General features: G+C 40.3%; 1 protein-coding gene across 1 annotated transcript; it reads left to right on the top strand.

Moving 5' to 3' along the window:
• The first annotated feature begins 2,403 nt into the window (after positions 1-2,403).
• Positions 2,404-5,089, top strand: fezf2 (FEZ family zinc finger 2). Its single transcript, XM_070894666.1, has 4 exons — positions 2,404-3,249; positions 3,399-3,533; positions 3,917-4,049; positions 4,833-5,089. The coding sequence occupies exons 1-4, from the start codon at positions 2,440-2,442 to the stop codon at positions 5,087-5,089; spliced, it is 1,335 nt and encodes a 444-aa protein (XP_070750767.1). The 5' UTR covers positions 2,404-2,439.
• The last annotated feature ends 18,886 nt before the right edge of the window (positions 5,090-23,975 follow it).

The raw sequence follows: 23,975 nt of genomic DNA on the forward strand, positions 1-23,975 counted from the left end.
CTCTGCAGGAATTTACAATTCTAATACAGAACAAACAACCCGCCCCTTAAATTAGTGCAACAGAAAGAGAAAAGGGTCAGACAGCATCGCTGATTAAACATTAACCCTTCGAGTGCCGCTGCAACATTCCTGCAATCACATTCCACAAGTACTGCAGTTTCATTAGACTTAAATGTAACGTTAGTCAATCTTCTTCCCCTTTTTTACCATTCAGTTTATTAGTTGGGTTCTCTAAAATATGTTATTGCTAAAGTTTAGCAGTCTCTATATAATAGTCTGTTATACAGAGACTGCACTGTATCGCACAATAGTGTTAAACGCATTTAATGAAGCATCGATTCCTATATGATTATGTCAAACCACATAGTCAGTTACACCCAAAAAAATAAAAGTTAGCAGAGAGCGCATCACGTCCTAACATATTTATAAAGACATACCAATGTTTACAAGACACATAGTGTGTATTTATTTTATGTTCTCAGAAGAAGAGAAACAACCAAAGAAATGTTTCCATCATGGAACTCCTTTTGAAATCTCATCTGTTTCTTCTAATTATTTCAGTGGAGTATTACCTTGGAAATGAATATATCCTATGCGCATTTTCTTTAACCCCCATACCACTCTACACACAATCTTAATCGCCTTTAGCCAGTAATATGAAATAAGGTACAGCACAGGGCAGACGGAATTTGGGAATATAATAAATACCCTCAAAACAAGAAAGAATATTAAAACGATCAAGGGCAAGTATAAGCGCGATGGTCCGAAGATCGTTTGTTAAGCTCTTTTCATTATCACTTTTGATGCCGTCTGGCATAGTCTCAGTCAAATCTGCGATAATAATTTGTTGTGCTTCTCAGGTGAAATCGTCTGCAAACAGAAGAATTAAAACGGCCCCAAATGAACAGGCAGTTGGCCATTGTAGAGAGAACAGAGAGCTTCTGGGAGTAAATTCCAGAAACTTTCTAAAATGGTTTGTTAAAAAGGAGTCTTTTCATTGCTCGCTTTTACCTCTAGCCAGGCGCAGTCTTTTTTCTTCGGTTCCTAATCCGCATCGTAACGCGCGTTTTTTTTTCTACAGAAAAAGAACACAAAACCGGGTTCCACGCGGTGCTTTAGTGGCTAAAATTGAAAGAGCCGCTTTACAAGGGCACAACAGCATGAATCGCTTTGTAAAATTGGCTGCTCTGAATAGGTGAAGGAGGAAAACGTTTAATCGGGTCCTGGGGAGATTGTGAGATTGCAATCTGCTATTGCCACAGGTGGAATCTGCCCCCCCCCCGCCCCCCCAACTATACCAATAGTGAGTACTGAATGAGAAAAAAATGCATTTTTATAACTTCTGGAAAATATGTACAAGTTGTAAGTTGCATTCCGTATAACCATGTAGCGAGAAAAAAAATCGGGGGTAATTTGACTCAGGAAACCGCCTCCACAATGCATGCAGTAGTGCAGTTTCTGCTCCTCGATGTAGTAGAATAACCCACAATTTCGTGTTTGCGGTCGTTTTTAACTTTCGCTGGGAAATGGGGGGAGGGGGGGTCCCAGATTAATATAAATCGATTGTTTCGGGAGCGCCCAGATTGCCTATTTGTTCGCTGTATGATATTAGCAACGCTTCATTTATTACTCATTCAAGAAATCTTTCTCAAGTCTTACCCCGAGCTTGAGCGACGAGAGTTCAAACGGAAGTTTCATGTTTTTTTTTAAATAATGTAACTTTGGAAAATGATCCTTTCTATAAAATAATGACAGTCATTAATAATAAACTTGCGATCTTCTCTCTGCCTAACCACTTCAAAAGTAGCCCATAAGCGATGTAAACAGACTGAGCCGATAGATTAAAACATATTAAATGCACAATTATTTTTTTCATACCCTCACAGCTTCTTCGCCCACGAGCATTGTGGGTGCTGGTGGGAGATTGGAATGGGCTGATGCTATTTGGATGTCACCTTGCTAAGTGACTTCATGTGATGTCAGCTAAACGCAACAGACAGTGATCTCACGCTGATGAGGATGTGTGCTATCAAAATGTGACAGTATAGCCACACGCCGTCCTTGGATAATCTTCTCCGCTCTCTCTAGTAAATGTAGAACCCGTTAGGTATAGACGGTGGCGTCTCGCACATCACTCCTCAGTAAGTTAGTAATCGAAATTCTCAGTATCAAACTGGAGACTTCTGCATAGAGTCTAGCTTTTAAAATCTATCAGCAAAGATTTTCGCTGTCCTTGTAATTCGATGTTTTTTGTGCTACTTAATGAGCATTAATCTGGTGCCCCTCGGTGCCATTGTTCATGGAGATGTTGATTTGAATGTAAATGGGTGACATGCCAAACGCAAGGTGCTTATTAAATTGATGCGTGTCTTGGCTTTCCTGGAATGCAAGGGAGATCAGAGCGGCTCTAGTCAGCGGCTGCTCACACCAAGTCCTGGGATGGCAAGCTCTGGTCACTTGGAGACAGTTGTGTCCTGTACCAGGCAGACGGCACGGAATGGAGCCTCCGCTACTACCTGCAATGGAGCTACCCCAAAGGCACTGGCCTTCTCCATCGAAAGAATCATGGCCAAAACCTCAGAGCCAAGGAGCCCTACTGAACAAAGGCAAAGCTTGGAGAAAACAGAAGGCAAAAAGGTTGGGAAACTGTGCTCTCCTATCCCGTGTATGCTTCCTATCCAACCATTCCCTTATGACTTGCAAGCGAAAGCGCTCCTGAACTACTCTGAGGTGTGGAAGACTAACCTGAGGGGGTCACTCTGTACTTCTGCGGCTATGTGTAAATCAAACTGTGGGATGTGCTGCAAAACAGACTTAACTTTAGGCCCTTCTATGATGAATAGTAACAGACTGATCAAACCCCAAGTCATAAACCAAACGGTCGCTATGCCTGCCAACGGCTCCCTTTATTACTTCAACTATCTGGACACTACCTACCACCCTTCGGAGTTGCTTCATGGACATCACATTTTCCCCTCTCACATCCTCGGCTCTCCGCCCCCAGCCTCGCTTTCTGCTCACCAGAAACTCCTTTTGTTGGAAAATGCGAAATTTGCCAGCTTGGCTGCGGAGAAATATCCGACCCCACAATTTCCTCACAAAGAACGCACCCCGGGACAGCTGGACCAAGTGATCAAAGAACACAGCAGCTTTCCAGTCGAAAAGAATGTCATTAAAAATCACCAGAAACTGAGCAACGCCTCAAATGACGGCAAACCCAAAAACTTTACCTGTGAAGTTTGTGGAAAGGTAACGTGAAGATTAAAACGCGATTGTCCCACCGTGTTTTTCATTGATTATGGATCCTGTTCGCATGAGAAAAAATACTAGATCGGCATCAACTGTACGGCTGCAAAAACAAATTACATGTTCATGTCTTATTTGTCTTCCTTTTCCAGGTTTTTAATGCACATTATAACCTAACACGTCACATGCCAGTTCACACTGGGGCCAGGCCGTTTGTGTGCAAGGTCTGTGGGAAAGGTTTTCGACAGGCTAGCACCCTGTGCAGACATAAAATAATCCACACACAGGTATGTGCTCAGATCTTCTCTCATTGTGCAGCAATCCTTAACAGCAAACTATTTATTAACTGCCGTATTAGCCGCTTTCCCTACCTAGTATTTAGTTCTAGTGATATATGGATGCTAACATACATGCACTCTATATAGACAATGCACGAGTTTCTATTATAATAGTATTATCTATCGTTTCAGTTTTTAAGTTGTTACTTTTTAAAAGTTGTAACGTTCTTCGGTTTAAATGTAAAATAACCGTTTCGGAATGGACTATTTTAGTATTAAAATTCGCGCATGCTTTTGATAAATCAATGGAATTGTCTCCGATCGTTTTATTGCTGCTAAACTGTGTTTATCCGACGGTCGGTAGTCAAATGATTCCTGCGATTCATTTTCAGGAGAAACCTCATAAATGCAATCAGTGTGGAAAAGCTTTTAACCGAAGCTCCACTCTTAACACTCACATTCGGATCCACGCCGGCTACAAGCCTTTTGTTTGCGAGTTCTGTGGGAAAGGATTTCACCAAAAAGGTACTTTTCAAAGTAGCGTCGACTTTAATTTGAATTAATCCTCACACGAGTAGGTATCCATTTGGCTGCGTGAATCCATCATATTTAACCCTTACATTGATGTATAGTCTTGCTAGTGCCTGCTATGAATGCGTGTCTTTTTCACTGAAAACGTTAACATATTTCTGAATTCATCCAACATCCGTGATTCCGTTTTGCCTCGACCCTTTAGTATAATGTACTTTCTTTAATAATTTAACAACATTTATTAATTTAACCAGTCCTAATGGTAAACATTGTCTCATTATACAGCAATGCAGAACTATAGAAGAACTAGGACTACAGCACCCAATAGGACTATAGAAAATGTTCGCGGGTTGTAGCTACGTTATAACTGGTTTATTTAAAAATCTAAATTATCGGAAGTAACAGTGTCATTAAGAAACTTTTTTCTCCAACTGTCTGGGGTATAGCTGACAGGCCGAATCCAACCTATTTCAAATCAGACGTGTCATTTTGAGCTAACCCTCTTCTAATATGGCTCCTTAATTTGGGTTGTGGGTCAGAAGTTTGACCTCTATCTAATTCCTAATCTGACAGTTTTATGCAGTCCTTACTTGATTGAGACAAAGTTTGACAACTTCTTGACTCCCGTACGCGCACACTAACACAAGACCGCTTAATGAAGCTTTACTTCTTCTTAACATAGAAATTCCCTCATCTGAAATTAACTTAATTGTGAACTCTTGACCCTGGAGGAAAAAAACTTTCACTAACTTGGATTTTCTTTTCCTTTTCCGCTAGGAAACTACAAGAATCACAAACTAACCCATAGCGGTGAAAAACAGTTTAAATGTAATATTTGCAACAAAGCATTCCATCAGGTCTATAATTTAACGTTTCATATGCATACACACAACGACAAAAAGCCCTTCACTTGCGGCACTTGTGGGAAGGGATTTTGCAGGAACTTTGACTTGAAGAAGCATATAAGAAAATTACACGATGGGAACTCCGCCACAACCCCGCCGAACGAACGTTCAAGGGCGGGGCAAAGTTAGTTTTCCAGACTTCGCATCGGGGTTATTTTTTGGCGGAGAATCATTTCTGTACATTGCATTTTGAAGTACGATTCGTTTGAGATTTTTGATGCACTGCAATGCTCTTTACTTCACACACAGTTATGCAACAGTGGACAATTCATAAGATACCTTTCACACTTGAATTTGTATGTTTAAACGGCTTGAATTCTGATTGCAGAAACATATCGAGAAGCGACAGCATGTCTTGGCCCTACAATATTCCAAAAGTGTTGTGAATGAATAGTAATGTAAATATTCATGTTAATTAAATGTCTTATATCATATTATTTTTTCTGTATTGTCGTATTTTATATCTGAAACTTACCGTGGATTGGTAAATCTGAAATTTTAAAGTATTTGTTAGGACGTTGCTTCGTTTGCATTTCTGTAAATTTAAATTCTGTTGTAAAAATTGAACGTGACTACCTGCAAAATAAAAATAAAGTTTCCAGTTATGCGTTTGTTTGAATTGCCCACATTCGCAAATAAATGCAATGGGGAGATATCCAATCTGTTTATTCAAAAATTTAAAAAATACTTTGGGCAAAGATACAAATTGATGTCAACATATATCATCTGATGAAATTTAACAATAACACATTCCACATATTCCTGTTAACATGTTTATTTTTATTCTGAAATGCATGTTTTTTCACACAAAGCAGTAGAGATTAGGAAACATCCGGGCTGTTTGCTCTAAATGCGGCACAGAACAGTTTCAAAGAACAGATACTTTTTAACTTCGTTACTTTTGTTGGCAATGCAAAAGTGACACCGAGTCGTGTTTGTGCCAGAAATCAGAAGCTGTTGTCACGTCTCCCCGCACAGCAGATGGGCGAATTCGGCGGTTTTAACGTGAAGATTGGTCAGTGGATTTCTTTCCAGTATTTTGTCTTCCCTGAACATTCCACTATCCAAGTACATGTCGCAAACTGATTGCTTCTCATCACAGAAGCATTTCATAGAATTTGCTTTAAAAGAGGCTGATAAAAGTTAATAAAATTAATTAAATTTTAAGCAAATGTACTTGATCTTTTAAATAAAATGCACGACAAGCTTAAAGCAAAGAAAACAATTACGCGAATGAAAGAACAGCTTTCGCAATGTGTTCCTAACCTTGTGTCAGAAGTCTAATTAACAAGACAAAATAGACTTTTTAAAATTCAATTTAATCACACGCTGAATCTCGACTTTGCGCTTTTCATAAAGTTCTAATCGTGAAATATCTGGCTGGCGCTTCCCACAACTTCGCGACCTCCGAGGGCAAACTAGGTATGTGTGTGTAATACGTTCACTGGGAGGCAACTGGTGGAGGGAGTTTATTATTAATGGACAACTCGGAAATAGAAGCCATTCGTAGTATTTTCCGTTTTTATATTTGAAATAAGATCCAGTGGTGAAAGACTTCAGATTTTATCAAATTAGAATAGCCTCTATTAGTTTCCCCATTTGTTCGTGTGTATAGTTGCAATTGGATGCTGTTAGTGCGACAGGATAATTTCTAGACGATTGAAAGCGAAATTACCCAGTTTATGTAATTGAGCGTTTTACTCATGCAGATTAAGTGTCTCTTCTCGACCTGCTGTCCGCAACAAATTACTGTTTTTCGAATACAGTGATGAAATGATCCTTCGCTTGAGCCACAGAAAATGATCAAATCAAAAGCAGAAACAGTATGCTTTCAGCAGTGCTAACAGTAATCAGGCAAGCTCTCTCAGGAGAAGACATTTCCATATTAGCCAATTTGATGTAACAGTGGATAATAAAGTACTTAGGGTTTTCAAAAACTCCTTTTCCCATGTCTCGCTCCTTTTAATACTGGATAATTTATTCCCCCCACGTCTAGACGAACAATATTATTCCAGTGTACCAACAAAGTTCTGATTTCATCTCAGCTGCGTGGTGCTCACTCCACGTTTCTCAATGAAATTTAAATTAACTGTTAACAGTAAACGGTGAAACTGTCCAGGGACTGATTCAAAGGCCATAATTTGAAGAGAATTGCATGTACACCTTTTTACAGTTAATTGAGTGGGTTAATCTTAAACTGGGTTACATAGATACCGTCATGTGCTTTTGAGGGAAATATGTTCTTTTAATTAAAAACGAAACAAAAGCTGTTTGCTAATTATATTAAAGAGCCTTGTCAGGCACAAAAGTCTCCACTACAGATCGCTCTATTACAGATTGCCGCACGCTGATGATGGAGATTGCAATTATAAATTGTTAAATACGTTATGCACAAGGCAAATCCTCACTGGGGCTTTCGAGCTTCCTCCGTGGCCATACGCCTCAGTGTACCTCACAACATTTCCACTGCTTCTTGCAAAAAAAATTACTGTCGCTCATACTTGATTCTTTCAACAGCCACAAAGACTGAAATACTTGCTTCAATGCACAGTCAAAGAGCGAAATGCTAAATCCTGGTATCTCTTTCTACAAGGCGCCATATCCTCGCCGGAAAACTGCTGACAATTGTCACATCCTGAAACAAATGATTATATGATCTTAACTCTAGACCTGGAACATAACGGTCATACCCACAATCTATGCGTTAACTTGCAAAGACTAAACTTAACAGGTACAACCGTGGCTTCTAAAATGGCTCTAACTTAACTGGTGCTGAATAAATACTTAATTCTGTTTTTTTATTTAAGCTATTGACAATAAAGGCCCTGAAAACTGTAACCTCCCATAGGCCTGTAAATAGTAATGTGCAAATTGTTCTTTACAAGTCATCGCAGTTACCCCATGATTTCGTATATATTCTCAGAAGTTATTTTAATCCTGGACCTTTTAGATACGGCAACTATCGGGCAGCTACAAATAGATATGGTTCTCTGTTCAGGTGTATGTTTCCATATCTCAACTATTTCTAACAGCGAAAGGAACATCTTTTTAAAAAGTTAAGTCATTAAAATATAAAATATGTACACACACATGTCCACGTTATGTGCATTTAAACATGTCCTTCTATAGAATATCGCACTAACAATTGACGGATGTTACATACCAAAGTGAGAGTTTGCACGCGGAGTGCACTGCCATTAAGTGACGCTCCAACACTTCCAACTGACCAGAGCTGCTACTACCCTAGACCCTTTGCGATGCTTTAAAATTCAATGAAGTGGCATTCACAAATAGCAGTGTTAGGTTTTGTGGCTAGTTACAAAATCTTGAGCTGTATGGAACAACAACAACAACTTGTATTTATATGGCGTCTTTAACGTAGTGAAACGTCCCAAGGCGCTTCACACGAGTATTATGAGCAGCCGCATAAGTAGAAATTAGCGCAGGTGACTTGGTCACAGAGATTGGTTTTAAGGAGCGTCTTGATGAGGAGAAAAAGGTAGAGAGGCAGAGAGGTTTAGGGAGGGAGTTCCAGAGCTTGTGGCCAAGGCAACAGAAGGCACGGTCACCAATGGTTGAGCGATTATAATCAGGGATGCTCAGGAGGGCAGCAGACAGCTCGCTGGGTTGTAGGGATGGAGGAGATTACAGGTTGTAGGGAGGGGCGAGGCCATGGAGGGATTTGAAAATAAGGATGAGAATTTTGAAGATAACTTTCAAAAAACACTGGACCCTTAGCAATATTAATCAAACTAAAAGTACCCTTCAGTTGTACTGTAAAGTTTGAAAATGTAAACAGAATAACTACAATGAGTTTAAATTTACCTCAACCAAACATATATATCATAAGATTCGTTAAAGATATAAGCACAAATTGGAAACTTGTCATTTTCAAACTTCTACTTATGCGGCTACTCATAATACTCCTGTGAAGCACCTTGGGACGTTTCACTATGTTAACGACGCTATATAAATACAAGTTGTTGTTGTTCCATACAGCTCAAGATTTTGTAACTAGCCACAAAACCTAACACTGCTATTTGTGAATGTCACTTCAATGATGGATAGAAGGAATAAACATGCCCAGATTTATTTACAGACCTAGATACACCATATTCATAAATACAGCTGACTGACACCTCATGTTTTAATTAGAAATGTTGAGATACTTTTGCTTCCTGGGGAGATAAAGCCAAGAGGAAACCTGGAGAGACTACAACCTGCAAAAGACACAAAAAAAACTTGCTGCATCTATCCGCATCCCAAGCACGCAAACACAATCTTATTGTATATGCACATGCACGCACTTGCTGTGCATCCGTACTTGCCTTGTATATCCATATAGCACATATGCAATCTAACCCATAGGTATACATACATATCGATCAATAGTTTAGGGTTAGGGTATAAATGCAGTGGCACTCCTACCAGGTTATAATATCAACGCTAATTATGACTTTTTGCAGATTTCTACAATATGTTAATTTGCTTCTTCACGATCACCAAGAAAAGTTTATTCTACTACATTCCGACCAATTTAAGAGACGTTCGATGTAAATTCCCACAAATCTCAGTTTGTTTTCTTCCAGGATTCATTTATGGCCGGGACCTCTGTTTGTTTTGATATTGTGCCTATGGGGAATGTCACATGAATACAATAGGGTGTTTTAGGTTCTTAAAAGCGAAAGCTAAGTTATATACGTAAAGCATAGAAGAGCTAAATCACAATTTCGTTTTGGTATAGTTCCACATTCATTGACAATTACAAAAAAGTGCCAACTTGAAAATACCGAAGTTACTATAGCAGATGCTACTATAATACAAGGGCATTATAATTATATATATATTAATAATTTATATAACACAAGAGTAATTTCTCATAAAAATCCCAATGGTTCCGCAGTGAAACATAATCAAGTACGATTTAACTTTATGCTGAAGAATGAGCTTTTATTACAATATATCGAGTTCATATTTTCACTGGAGTATTTACAATGAATTCTTCAGAATTATTTTCCTTTAAAGATCATTTTCCTTTAAAGATATTGATAACTGTTGATCTGTACTTACATCCCCGTACTCGGCCAAACATAATTAAAAGTTTTTGATTTTGCATTGATGTGTTCAGTTTATTTCTTTAAGACAATCCGCATTTATCTTTTTGATTACAGTTTATTTACAGTCCCAATTTCATTTGAGATAAACGGTTTTATTATTAGACGTGCTTGCAGCATGGCCATAAACAAGATCTGTGTATGACCCTAATCCGATTTGTACATTTCTTTAAGAGCATAGAAACTACAAACCATGGACATATTTACTCGCACTAAATATTAATTTATGATAACAGAGCTCTCAGAGCTATAATTTTAAAACGTTCTTACAGATAAAAAAAACTTGCACCAATGACAACAGTAAACTAATCTACGTGACTGACTGGCGTCTGAGATTAACAAGGCAATATTTTTGCACATCAGATGAATATTATCTGTGAACAGTATAACATATAGAATTCCCCCCAAAATCTTTAGTGATCAGATATACGCCATTGAGTATGTAAACTTCAGTCCTTCTGACAAAGGAAACGTCTGGCAAGGATATCCCCTTAATACAATAAATAACTGCAGACAATTTACTTCTCTCAGTCAAAGTACAGGACTTGTGGATTTGTCCTGTTAAGACTGTATATTGCCGCTGTGAACATTTCTTGCAATGCGAAATTGCAAAAGCGGTGGTGATACTTGTGGTCCTTGCGGAGGTCTAACCCTCGCAAAGTATTCGCATTTTCGTAACTGAAAACAGAAATAAAACAGATTGTCCATATCACATATGAACAGTTTAACATTTCACAAAACAAAATAATTAAAACGAGAAGGTGGAGACCATTAAACAATCATATTATTGTTGCAACAATCATAAACTTAGATTCTTCCCATTCTAAGGATTGCACCATTGTATTTGTGTCCGACTGACTTGCTGAAAATCAACATTTAGCTGGGTCGTTCTCAGGTGACGATTTTCTGAGGACAGGAAGTTCTCGGCGGAGGTACCACCCACAATACACAGAAGTCCAGTTGCAGTCTATCACTCGACCCCTTTAGAATAAACTTTACGGGATCATGAAGATGATAATGATGATCGACCAATATTAATAGAGTGCCACAGTACCATTCCTTTAAAAGATGCAATGGATTCTGGATCTGCAATTGTTTTTTTGTAGACAACAGAAGCATTGCTGCAGGATACTTATTCACGAGTTATTAACCTTTCCGCGCACCAAGTTATAATTTAAAGGTAAATACACCTGAAAGAACAGGTTAAATGGAGAGGATCTGTCTCTGTATATTAGGGCTACCATATCCAGGATCAGAATTACTGAAAGAAATTCGATTGCGTTGCAACTCCAACAAGATTAGTGGGAAGGATCTTTCTCAGCTGCCGAAACTCCATGGATATAGTTAAATTCGCAAATGGAAAACACAGTAACGGCATAAATACACCCCAAGTTGATAAACTGTGGGTTTAAAATGGAATAACTCTGAGGGGCTGTAGATTTGCTAATGCGAAATGGAACCAAAGACCAATTATAAACAGCAGCCCTTTAAAACGGATTTTAAACTTAGTGTGGCTCCTGTATCAAATCGTCTTCCATTGCTCTTTGTTGATGTACCGTGTCCATGCACTAGGACCGCGCGGAAGACCCCGGTCAGTGACAGGACTGGCAGTAACCTGGCGCATTGAGAAAGTGCTGGGAAGTAAACAACCTCAAGACAGCGCGTTGCCCTTTTCTCTGCGCTTCTTGTTAAAACATCTGAGCAACCAGTTTTACTCCTAGAAACATGTTAATTGACAACGGAGCTCATTATTGCATGCACATGCAAAACACAGAGAGAATGATTAAATGGACAAAAGCGCAATAATGAACTGTCAACAATCGAGTACATCTATACTACCAGGATCACTTAATAATAGGGCATTTAAACTCAACAAAGGATTGTCTGGAACAGGAAGAAAGAACGACCTATACTTTTGTTTAGTCAACACAATTGATTACAAATGAGGGATTAGTAGAGTAGCTTCAGGTTTTAAAGGGGAAAAAGAAAAGTCCAATTAAGTCCACCAAATGTTAACTACAGGGCCTTCCAGCTCGGTACAAATGAAATTCTCATCAAAACATCCCTCGCGATCTTTTGGAAAGTAATTTGTTTCCCCGAACGAGCAGAAAAAGCGTCGCATTAGTGAAGAGAAAGCGCAATGAGCCCAGCAGACACATTGCGAGAGCCAAGGGGAAGTTAATGAGTTTCAGCATCTGACAAATCGTTTGGATGTATTCCTAAAAACTGCTAGATAAAGGATATATTGCCCAACCATTCTTTCTAAAGTACAAAACCCCAGGGCTTCTCAGCGCCACTCAACATTCAATATTTTGCTAAGCAAAATGTTACAAGCAGCTAGCGAACTTTTTGAGTCGCAGTTTCAATTTCCAATGATTTACTGGCTAGTTTCAGACCCGTTTCAGAACCAAACAGGCAGCGAATTTATGTTCCCCGGCTGAAAGGTTGCGAATTGATTTGCAGCAATGACATCAAAATAACGTATTAAAGAAAACCAACGGGTTAAACAGCTATAAATTCAAGTCGATTTAATGCAATTGGGACCAATAAAACCCCGAAAAAGGAGGTGCAATACTCCAACTTACATAAAAGCTTCATAAAAGAGTCGTTTACAAAAATACCCAAAAGTTCATTTGTTAAGCACTATCGAACTATATTTGCAGAAATGCACAACCAAAGTATCAAGTTTTCCTGCTTGTTGATTTATTCTTCCTAAATTTACTTTTTTCTTTTTAAGTGGTTGTAATATGATTATTCACAAAATAAGTTTATAGAAAAAAATAATGATAAACATACAATTCTCCCAACATTGGGCTACTCATTCAGGGTCTCACTTGCCAATTCCAGGGCTATGCGACACTCCAATCTGCCAACCCTATAGGCACAGTGAGAAACATGGGAACAAGAGTAGGCCATTTAGCCCCTCAAACTTGTTTCGCCATTCATAAGAATATAAGAAATAGGAGCAGGAGTAGGCTATTTTGTCTCTCAAGCCTGCTGCGCCATTTAATAAGATCATGGCTAAACTGATCTTGGGCTCAGCTCCACTTCCCTGACCGCTCCCCATAACATAAGAACCATAAGAACATAAGAAATAGGAGCAGGAGTAGGGCATAAGGCCCCTCGAGCCTGCCCCACCATTCAATAAGATCATGGCTGATCTGATCATGGATCAGCTCCACTTCCCTGCCTGTTCCCCATAACTCCTCATCTCCCCATCGCTCAAGAAACTGTCTATTTCGGTCTTAAATTTATTTAATGTCCCAGCTTCCACAGCTCTCTGAAGCAGCGAATTCCACAGATTCACAATCCTCTGAGAGAAGAAATTTCTCCTCATCTCATTTTTAAATGGGCGGCCCCTTATTCTAAGATCATGGCCTCTAGTTCTAGTCTCCCCCATCAGAGGAAACATCCTCTCTGCATCCACCATGTCAAGCCCCCTCATAACCTTATACGTTTCGATAAGATCACCTCTCATTCTTCTGAATTCCAAAGAATAGAGGCCTAACCTACTCAACCTTTCCTCATAAGTCAACCCCCTCATCCCCAGGATCAACCTAGTGAACCTTCTCTGAACTGCCTCCAAAGCAAGTATATCCTTTCATAAATATGGAAACCAAAACTGCACGCAGTATTCCAGGTGTGGCCTCACCAATACCCAGTACAGCTGTAACAAGACTTCCCTGCTTTGATACTCCATCCTCTTTGCAATAAAGGCCAAGATTCCATTTGCCTTCCTGATTACTTGCTGTACCTGCATTCTATTCTTTTGTGTTTCATGCACAAGCACCCACAGACAGATCCCATTGTACTGCAGCACTTTGCAATCTTTCTCCATTTAAATAATAACTTGCTCATTGATTTTTTTCTGCCAAAGTGCATGACCTCACACTTTCCAACATTATACTCCATCTGCCAAATTCTTGCCCACTCACTTAGCCTATGTCCTCCTGCAGCCTCTTTATGTTCTCCTTACACATTGCCCTTTCTCCCATCTTTGTATCATCAGCAAACTTGGCTATGTTACACTCAGTTCCCTCTTCCATGTCGTTAATATAGATTGTAAATAGTTGAGGTCCCAGCACTGATCCCTGTGGCACCGCACTCATTACTGATTGTCAACCCGAGAATGAACCATTTATCCCGACTCTCTGTTTTCTGTTTGTCAGCCAATCTTCTATCCATACTAATATATTACCCCCAACCCCGTGAACTTTTATCTTGTGCAGTAATCTTTTGTGTGGTACTTTTGCCCCCTTATCATTCCCTTATTTCCCATCACTTCCTTATCATTCAAAAATCTGTCTATCTCCATCTTAAATATATTCAATGACCCAGCCTCCAAAGCTCTCTGGGGCAGAGAATTCCACAGATTTATGACCCTCTGAGAGAAGAAATTCCTCCTCATCTCAGTTCTAAATGGGCGATCCCTTATTCTTAAACTATCCCCCCTAGTTCTAGATTCCCCCACGAGTGGAAACATTCTCTCTGCATCTACCTTGCTGAGCCCCCTCAGTATCTTATATGTTTCAATAAGATCACCTCTCAATCTTCTAAACTCTAATGAGTATAGGCCCAACCTGCTCAACCTTTCGTCGTAAGCCAATCCTTCATCTCAGGAATCAATCTAGTGAACCTTCTCTAAACTGCCTCCAATGCAAGTATATCCCTCCTTAAATAAGAAGACCAAAACTGTACGCAGTACTCTAGGTGTGGTCTCATCAACACCCTGTACAGTTGTAGCAGGACTTCCCTGCTTTTATACTCCATCCCCCTTGCAATTCAATTTGATAATTGGCTGATCTGTATCTGCCTTTTCTCCATATCCCTTAATACCCTTACCCAACAAACGTGTTTCAAGCTCAGTTTTGAATTTTTCAATTGACCTAACCTCTACAGCTTTTTGAGGGAGAGAGTTCCAGATTTTCACTACCCTTTCAGTGAAGAAGTGCTTTCTGAACTCACCTCGTTCTAATTTTAAGGTTATGCCCTTTTACTAAGTTATAATGCTCTATCATTCTAAGACCGAGTTATATTGTGACTGTGAACTGCACTCTTGCTACAGGTAAATGCACATTCACAGAGCTCCCCTTTCCTAGCAGATAGTTTGTAATGTTAGGAAAGAGCAGATTGAAGCTTCAGCGTTCTCCTATCATTCAGAACCTTTACTAGAGTTTGTGAAGTTTTCAATTGGTCCAAGGGTTGCCTCAGTACATCTTAAACCTCGTTTCCCACTGTATTGGAATTATATGTCATGTGCTGTGAAACCCAAGTGATGTAAAATGACCTCCTGTAGAGTGTTTTGTACTCTTTGGCTTTAGTGAATGCTGGAGTTCTTACTCTGGAATTATGCTGCTAATTTCACATTGATGCATACCTGAAACCACTTAGAATGAAAGTGGCATTATCACCATAGCCCAAATGAATTATCAGTTCTCAAGTGGACAGCTCAGTGCTAACTTTAAAAGAGAGTCCGTGAATAACATGGTTACCATGCCACTTTTTAGTGGGGCATCAAAGATTAAGATGGAGGATACTGGGGAGAAAACATAAATCCAAGCTATCTGAATAGGAACAGGAATAGGTCATTCAGTCCTTCAAGACTGTTCCGCCATTCAATTAGATCATAGCAGACCTGGATCTCAACTCCATTTACCTGCCTTTGTTAAATATCCCTTGATACACTTACCCAACAAAAAATCTATCAATCTTAGCCTTGAAAGTTTCAATTGATCATGGGCTTTTGGAGAGAGAGTTCCAGATTTCCACTACTCTTTATGTGAAACAATCCTTCCCGATATCACTCCTAAATGGCTTAGCTCTAATTTTAAGATTTTGTCCTCTTGTTACGGATTCTCCCACCAGAGGAACTAGTTCCCCTGTACCGACTCTATCAAATCTCTTTATCATTTTAAACTCCTTGATTGGATCAGCCTCAATCTTCTAAACTCAAGGGAATACAAACCAAGGTTATGCAACCCTTTAAGCGTTGATGAAATCTGGTGAATCTACATTGTATCCCTTCCAAGGCCAATATATATTTCCTGAGTTTCAGTACCCAAAACTGAACAAAGTTTTCACAGCTGAAGGAAAATTAAGATGTGATGTGTTTGTGGACAGAGTGTTGAGGAATTGAGGTATCATTCCAGGAGAGCTGCTTCATGTTGAAGCTTTTGCACTGTGGCCGGGTCCTCTGGAAGAAGTGTTTACTTTGTTTGAAACATAGAAACATAGAAAATAGGTGCAGGAGCAGACAATTTGGCCCTTCGAGCCTGCACCACCATTCAATATGATCATGGCTGATCATGCAACTTTAGTACCCCATTCCTGCTTTCCCTCCATATCCCTTGATCCCTTTAGCCGTAAGGGCCAAATCTAACTCCCTCTTGAATATATCTAGCGAATTGGCCTCAACAAATTTCTGTGGTAAAGAATTCCACAGGTTCACAATTCTCTGAGTGAAGAAGTTTCTCCTCATCTCAGTCCTAAATGGCTTACCCCTTATCCTTAGACTGTGACCCCTGGTTCTGGACTTCCCCAACATCGGGAACATTCTTCCTGCATCTAACCTGTCCAGTCCCATCAGAATTTTATTTGTTTCTATGAGATCCCCTCTCATTCTTCTAAATTCCAGTCAATATAAGCCTTGTCGATCCAGTCTTTCTTTATATGTCAGTCCTGCCATCCCGGAAAAGTCTGGTGAACCTTCGCTGCACTCCCTCAATAACAAGAATGTCCTTCCTCTGATTAGGAGTCCAAAACTGCACACAATATTCAAGGTGTGGCCTCACCAAGGCCCTGTACAACTGCAATAAGAACTCCCTGCTACTATACTCAAATCCTCTTGGTAGGAAGGCCAACATGCCATTTGCCTTCTTCACCGCCTGCTGTACCTGCTTGCTAACTTTCAATGACTGATGTACCATGACACCCAGGTCTCATTGCACCTCCCCTTTTCCTAATCTGCCGCCATTCCGATAATATTCTGCCTTCCTGTTTTTGCCACCAAAGTGGATAACCTCACATTTATCTACATTATACTGCATCTGCCATGCATTTGCCCACTCACCTAACCTGTCCAAGTCACCCTACAGCCTCTTAGCATCCTCCTCACAGCTCACACTGCCACCCAGCTTAGTGTCAACTGCAAACTTGGAGATATTATATTTAATTCCTTCATCTAAATCATTAATGTATATTGTAAATAGCTGGGTACCCAGCACTGAACCTTGCGGTACCCCACTAGTCACTGCCTGCCATTCTGAAAAGGACCTGTTTAGTCCTACTCTTTGCTTCCTGTCGGCCAACCAGTTCTCTATCCATGTCAGTACATTACCCCCAATATCATGTGCTTTAATTTTGCACACTAATCTCTTGTGTGGGACCTTGTCAAAAGCCTTTTGAATGTCCAAATACAACACATCCACTGGTTCTCCCTTGTCCACTCTACTAGTTACATCCTCAAAAAATTCTAGAAGATTTGTCAAGCATGATTTCCCTTTCATAAATCCATGCTAACTTGGACCGATCCTGTCACTGCTTTCCAAATGCACTGCTATTACATCTTTAATAATTGATTCCAACATTTTCCTCACTACCGATGTCAGGCTAACCGGTCTATAATTCCCTGTTTTCTCTCTCCCTCCTTTTTTAAAAAGTGGGGTTACATTAGCTACCCTCCAATCCATAGGAACTGATCCAGAGTCTACAGAATGTTGGAAAATGACCACCAATGCATCCACTATTTCTAGGGCCACTTCATTAAATACTCTGGATGCAAACTATCAGGCCCTGGGGATTTATCGGCCTTCAATCCCATCAATTTCCCTAACACAATTTCTTGCCTAATAAGGATTTCCTTCAGTTCCTCCTTCTCGTTTGCAGCAGTATTGGTCATATTTGGGGAGTTGGATTTGGTAAATTGCTAGAAGGGGGTCATCTTGCCCTTGTTAAAGAGTTGGCCTAGCCTGCTGATGCCTTTCCCATGCTAGGTTCAGAATTTACCTATGCTGAATGTGTCTAGCAGTTCTGCATTGTGTCATATAGGGGAGAGGGAATGAGGAGTCTGACAAGGTTCTGTACATCTGAAGCATCACTTCCTCCAATTTGTATTCTAATCCCCTTGATATAAAGACCAACATTCCATTAGCTTTCTTTGATTACTATTTGTACCTCTGTATTAGCTTTTTGAAAAAAGCTGAAGACTGAGTCAAATTTTTAATGAAGATGCTTAGAGGTACAAAATGCAATTTATATCTAAGTTCAATAATGTTATTGTAAACTCCACAACATTAATGCCTTATGTTAGAAACATTATTTTGGGGATTAGAAATTTCAATTACTGAAAAAATTAGAATGGATGAAAGTGTTTTGGACATTTATTTTTAATGGTTTAATTGGTTCAGTGTTTTCACACTTTGTTGATAGATTTTGAAAATAAACAAATAAACCAGTCTCCATTTTAGCCCTGCAATAAAACAAGTAACTAACACTATATTTGTCAAGGGAAAGACCATTATCACCTTTTCAGTAGAAAAGAGACACCAACTGCAGAGGGCACAAACAATTCACCGTCTGGCAGGCTTCTTCTACTTCTTTGGACCTGAGCCTTTAATCTCTTTTTACACTTCCTTCTCACGCTTTTTCTCTCTTTCCCTCAATGGTCATGTTATAAAATTGTGAAACACCTTGGGACGTTTTACTATATTAAAGGCGCTATATAAATAAAAGTTATTATCATTATTATTAAGGACCTAAGATAATATAGCTGGCTATTGGGTCTACACACATTAATGCCAATGCATAAACTAATTCGAAGGGATACCACTCCATAAATGTTTGGGTGATTTCAGACCACAGAAAAGGATCCTGCACACCAATGCCTATTATCCAGGGAGCAGTCTTGACACTTTTATTCTGCAGCAGTGCAAGGTGCCTGCATTATTTAATAGTCTTGAGGGAATCAACAAATAGCTCTTGGGAGACCAGGGCCATTTTTTGCAGTCTTGGCTCAGGACCCTAATTAGAAACCTCCACATAGTAGCAGAGTGTTGATACAATGCGGTCCATGCTACCACCCAGCTTTCTATCAAGCACACCATAGGAATACTAAATCATAGAATCATAGAATAGTACAGCACAGAAGGTGGTCATTCGGCACATCAAGTCTGTGCCTGCTCTTTCGAAGAGCAATCCAATTAGTCCTAATCCCCCGTTCTTTCCCCATATCCTTGACATTTTTTCTCTTTCAAGTATTTATCCAATTTCCTTTTGAAGGCTACTATTGAATCTGTATCTATCACCCTATCAGGCAGTGCATTCCAAATCCTAACCACTCATTGTGTAAAAAACTTTTCCCTCATGTCGCCTCTGGTTCTTTTGTCAATCTGTTCCCTCTTGTTACCAACTCTTCAGCCATTGGAAACAGTTTCTCTTTATTTACTCTATCTAAACTAATCATGATTTTAAACACCGCTATCAAATCTTCTCTTAGCCTTCTCTGCTCCAAGGAGAACAACCCCAGCTTCTCTAGTCTACCACGTAACTGTAATCCCTCATTCCTGGAACCATTCTAGTAAATCTCTTCTGTACCCTCCCCAAAGCCTTCATAGGTTGAGCATAACCTGTCCTGCTACCTTCAAAGATTTGTGCACAAACACCCCAAGGTCTCTCTGTTCTTGCACCCCCTTTAAAATTGTACAATTTAGTGTGTATGGTCTCTCCTCATTCTTCCTACCAAAATATATCATCTCAAACTTCTCTGCATTAAATTTCATCTGCCAGGTTTCCACCCATTCCATCAGCCTATCAATGTCTTCTTGAAGTCTATTACTATCTTCCTCATTGTTTACTACACTCCCTGTATCATCTGCAAATTTCAAAATTGTGCCCTGTACACCCAAGTCCAAGTCATTAATTTATATCAAAAACAGCAGTGGTCCTAGTGCTGAACCTTAGGGAATGCCACTGTATACCTCCCTCCAGTCTGAAAAATAGCCATTCACCACAACTCTGTTTTCTATCCATTGGCTAATTTTGTATCATGCTGCTAATGCCCCTTTTATCACATGGCTTCAATTTTGCTAACAAGCCTAGTATGTGGTACCTTATCAAATGGCTTTTGAAAGTCCATGGGCTGGATTTTTGGCTCCCCTGCACCTCTGGTAGCGCCTCGGAGTGGCGTTAAAAAATGTTTTTAGGCGTAATGGTGGGTGTCCAGCTTTTACTACGCAGTCGGCAAATTCGGCTCAGGGTTTGCGGCGGCGCAAAAACTTACCGCCCTGCCTTCTAGTTTCACTGAGATCATGACATCAATCATCGTGCAATGCTCTGCTAGCGCCCTGGATGCAAAATGAGTCCATAACGCCCCATTATATGCACGCCCAGGAAACCCCTGAAAAAACAGGGATTCCCAGCAGGCGGTATTGGTTAAATGGAGGGAAGAGGATCCTACATCACAGGTCACATTGACTGCAACGGTTGCGCACATCTTGCTGCATGAAGCTCAGACTTGAAAGCGGTAGTTTTATCTGCCATTACAGTGTCCTTACAACTTCAGTGAGAGAATTTAATGGAGGCATTACTAGTTCGCCAGCATATCATGTTGCATACTATTGCTAAGCAGCGTCAAGATAGAAGAAGGGCTCTTGGCCATGTTGGCCCATAGATGAGGAGAGGCCAAAGATGCCCTGGGAGGAGGGCTTACCCCCCAAAGGTTTACAGGCACCAACGCTCATACCTCCAGCTCTCTGAGGAGCAGTGTGTAAGAAGGCTGTACTTCCGAAAGGAAGTGCTGACAGAGATATGCCATCTCCTACAGGCAGACCAATGCCTAGTCCGCTCTGGAGGCAGCCTTCAATACTCCCATCAACAGGTTCCGAATTCATTGTGGTGTGCTGCATGTTGCACAGCTTGGTCATCATGAGGGGCCAGGCATTGCCAGTGGGGCTTGCAGGTTCACCTCAGGAGGAGGAGAACAACAAGGAGGAGCCTGGTGAGGACCCCATTGGATAGCCATACTACCCACGGGGGAGGCAGCATGGAGATATTGCTTGACCAAGAGTCGCACATCGACAGCTCATAATGGACCGGTTCTCCTAAATGGAGGAAACTGAGGGATGGAGCTAATACCGGACACGCTATGTGCCCCCATAAAGGCACATCTCTGGTGAATGTTGGAATGAAACACAAGACATCAATTGCAAAGGATCAAACAGACATTTTACTGTAACAAAGTAACAAAAACTCCCCCCACCAAAAGAAAACCATACAATAGACAATGTTATGTTGCAGGGCACTGAACAACAATGAAGTGCATTAAATCAACAAAACTATTTACAAGTGTCATTCACAAAAACCAGAGCATCTTCACAACATTGTCCTTCACATTATTCTGACTTAGTTAATGCCGTGATTTTCTTCTGGGATGCAAAAACTTCCTTGTATAATGCTTGATTTTGCGCCCCGATCATGGAACCTCATCTTTTGATGAATTTTGCAAATGAGGGCGCAAACTTTTTCTAGGTGGCTTCAGGAACCCCTGCCGCCATTACCGCCCCGAAATCTCAAAAGCTGAAAATCCAGCTCCATATGTACAACATCATCCACCTTCTCTGTTACTTCATCAAAAAAACTCAATCAAGTTAGTCAAACACGATTTTTCCTCAACAAATCCATGCTGGCTCTTATTTACTAGTCCATACTTGTCCAAGTGCCTGTTAATTTTCTCCCACATTATTGATTCTAAAAGCATCCGCACCAACTTATGTTAAACTAACTGGCCTGTAATTGCCAGCTTTATCTTTCTCCCCTTTTTTGTACAAGGTATATAACATTTGCAATCTTTCATTCCTTTGGCACCACCTAAGGAGGATTGGAAGATTGTGGCCAACACATCTGCAATTTTTCCCCTTACTTCCCTCAACAACCTAGGATGCATCCCATCCGGACCGAGTGACTTATCTACTTTAATTACCGCCAGCCTGCCTAGTTCTCCACTTTACCTATTTTTATCTCATCCAGTATCCCAGTAACCTCCTCATTTACCATAGCTTTGACAAGGATTTCTTCCTTGGTACACACCAATGCAAAGTACTCATTTAGTACCTCAGCCATGCCTTCGCCCTCCAGATTAGTTCTCCATTTTGATTCCTATCAGCATCACTGTTCCTCTAACAACCCTTTTACTGTTAATATGCCGATAGAAGATCTTTGGATTCCCTTTTGTTAGCCACCAATCTATTCTTGTATTGTCTCTTTGCCCCTCTTATTTGCTTTTTCACTTCTCCTTTGTACTTTTTATATTCAGTCTGATACCCTTGTATTATCAAGCTGACATCTGTCATACGCACCCCTTTTCTGCTTCATCTTTCTAACTCCTTCTTCATCCAGGGAGTTCTTGATTTGATTTCTCTCCCTTTCCCTCTTGTAGGAATCTACCCAGACAGTACCTGAACCATCTCCCCTTTAAAGGCTGCTCACTGCTCCATTACATTTTTGCCTGCCAGTCTTTGACTTCAATTTACCCGGGTCAGATCCTTCCACAATCCGCTGAAATTAGCCCTCCTCCAGTTAAATATTTTTATTCTAGATTGCCCTTCTCCATAACTAATTTAAACATTACAATATGATGATCACTATTCCCCAGATGCTCTCCATCTGTAACATTCTCCTCTTGACCCATTTCATTCTCCAGGACTAGATCGAGCAATGCCTCCTTCCTCATTGGGCAGGAAACATACTGATCAAGAAATTTCTCATGAACACACTACAGAAATTCCTCCCCTTCTCTGCCCTTAACACAATCACTGTCCCATTCAAGACTGGGGTAGTTAAAGTCTCCTATTATCACTACTCTATAGTTCTTGCACCTCTCAATAATTTATTTGCAAATCTGCTCTGAAATCTCCTTCCCACTAGTTGGCAGCCTATAAAATACACCAAGTAACGTAATAGCTCCTTTACTATTTCTCAACTCCAATCAAATAGATTCTGTCTTTGATCCCTGCAATTCCGGTGTTTGGACACCAGAGACAGGGTGTGGCTCCAAAATCATCACCGTCTGCTGCATGTAGCATAATTTTTCCATCCAGAGAGGAGTGAGCATGTAGATGGATGAGGAGCAGGCCTACAGGAGAGCACAAGGAAGTAAAGGGTGGCAACATGGACAAAGATGATATACAGGCAAGTCTATTGATGAGGATTACTTCCAGAAATGGACCACTCCTTCCACTCAACAACCCTCTGTCCCCAAAGAACTCCCAGACATTGTCATCCCAAGAACATTTGACATTCTCTCCATCTTTCAGTTCTTTCCCATCCCATTATCTTTCCGTATCTTACCAAATACTGTCATAAACAAAGAACAAAAATAAAGTGATCAATATTTATTTTATGATGCTTACATAATGTAGTGCAACCCCTATGCCTGTGCTACCCCTTAGTCACCCTAAACAGTTTGCTTGCCCTATCCTTCGGCTGTATCTGTATATTTTCTGAGTGGAAGCAACAGAGGTGGCAGATTGAAGTTGGGTGGTGCAGCTATGGCAGGAAAGCTGTTGTCTGTTGCCTTAAACTTCTGGTTTAAAGGTCATGCAATTTCCATACAACAGCTGGAGCCCATCAGATAACTTACTCTCATGCACTTCATCAATCCTTTGAGGGGTTTGGTTGGAGGATGTGGAGTCACCTTGAGAGAATGCCATCTTATTAGAACCTTCAACTGCCATATCCTGGGGATGGATACCCCAGAAGGATGGGCAGCAGGCTGCATGACAGCAGTGAGAAGAGTGGATAAAGCCCGTTGTAACTGCCCTTTCCGAACAATCACCCAATTGTAGAAGATCTCAATGGCACTAGTCATAGCATTCATGACAGAACAATACATCCTCCCTCACTGATTT

The sequence above is a fragment of the Pristiophorus japonicus genome, chromosome 12, assembly GCF_044704955.1.
Source record: "Pristiophorus japonicus isolate sPriJap1 chromosome 12, sPriJap1.hap1, whole genome shotgun sequence".
Lineage (NCBI taxonomy): Eukaryota > Metazoa > Chordata > Chondrichthyes > Pristiophoridae > Pristiophorus > Pristiophorus japonicus.